Source organism: Egretta garzetta, unplaced genomic scaffold (genome assembly GCF_000687185.1).
Source record: "Egretta garzetta isolate BGI_Z169 unplaced genomic scaffold, ASM68718v1 scaffold2001, whole genome shotgun sequence".
Taxonomy (NCBI): Eukaryota; Metazoa; Chordata; class Aves; order Pelecaniformes; family Ardeidae; genus Egretta; species Egretta garzetta.
The window spans coordinates 1-1,185 of NW_009258538.1; the positions used below are offsets into that span (position 1 = coordinate 1).

The 1,185-nt window shown below is 56.5% G+C and overlaps 1 protein-coding gene across 1 annotated transcript; it reads left to right on the forward strand.

Moving 5' to 3' along the window:
* The first annotated feature begins 71 nt into the window (after positions 1–71).
* LOC104132721 (feather keratin Cos2-3) lies at positions 72–410 on the forward strand. The gene has a single exon (XM_009646056.2). The coding sequence runs from the start codon at positions 108–110 to the stop codon at positions 408–410; it is 303 nt and encodes a 100-aa protein (XP_009644351.1). The 5' UTR covers positions 72–107.
* Positions 411–1,185: the final 775 nt, after the last annotated feature.

The following is a 1,185-nucleotide window of genomic DNA, read 5'->3' on the forward strand; positions in this document are numbered from 1 at the left end:
AGCCCTACATGTTCTTTGGCTCCCTCATGGTGTAGTGACAGACTGCTCCTCAGGCATTGCGATCTTTTGCTTCCGCCCTGCCCTCTCTCACCTCCAGACTCCAAGACATGTCCTGCTACGACCAGTGCCGCCCATGCCAGCCCTGTGGCCCAACCTCGCTGGCCAACAGCTGCAATGAGCCCTGTGTCAGGCAGTGCCAGAACTCCACCGTTGTCATTGAGCCCCCTGCTGTGGTGGTGACCCTGCCTGGGCCCATCCTCAGCTCCTTCCCGCAGAACACCGTGGTGGGCTCCTCCACCTCTGCTGCTGTTGGCAGCATCCTCAGCTGTGATGGAGTGCCCATCACCTCTGGCTGCTGTGACCTCTCCTGCATCACCAGCCACTCCTGTGGCAGCAGACTCTGCCCCTGATTAAGACGCTGCCAACGGCCTCACATAAGGACCCCCAGGAACTCAGACCATGATGCTGCACAGACAATCAAACTTCACGCCCTTGCTTTCAGACACGCTGGTCATCTCTGGCTTGACCTGCAAGGGCAGACTGCAAGAGACCAGCCTGGATGCTCTGAAAACATGGCCAATGTCTGCCTTGCCGCTATGCCACTCACCCTTTCTCTTTCTGTTCTTTGGTGCCTTGTGCTCCCCTCAAAGCCTGCTCTGAGGACCCCAGAAAGCAGCTTGGAGGCCCCTGCCAACATGACTGCCTTTGCCAGGCAGGTCAACGGATGGCCTGTGGGAACTCTTGCTTAAGGTGCCCTGCTTGACCTCCTGTTCACTAACAGAGAAGGACTGGTGGGAGAGGTGGTGGTTGGAGGTTGTCTTGGACTTAGCGATCATGAAATGGTCGTTTTTGATTTTTGGTGAGGTAACGAAGGGGCTCAGCAAAACCGCCACCACAGACTTCCGGAGGGCAGGCTTTGGCTTGTTCAGAACCCTGGTTGGGAGAGTTCCTTGGGAGAGTGTCCTGAAGGGCAAAGGGGCCCAGGAAGGCTGGGCCGTTCTTCAAGGAAGAAGTCTTAAAGGCACAGGAGCAGGCTGTCCCCATGGGCTGTAAGATGAATCGGCAGGGAAGACGACTGGCCTGGCTGAACAGAGGTCCTTTACTGAGACTCAGGAAAAAAAGGAGAGCTTACCAGCTTTGGAAGAAGGGGCAGGCAACCCAAGAAGAGTACAGCAATCTTGTCAG

Coding starts and splice junctions, on each gene's coding strand:
- LOC104132721 (XM_009646056.2), top strand. CDS start 108: ATGTCCTGCTACGACCAGTGCCGCCCATGCCAGCCCTGTGGCCCAACC.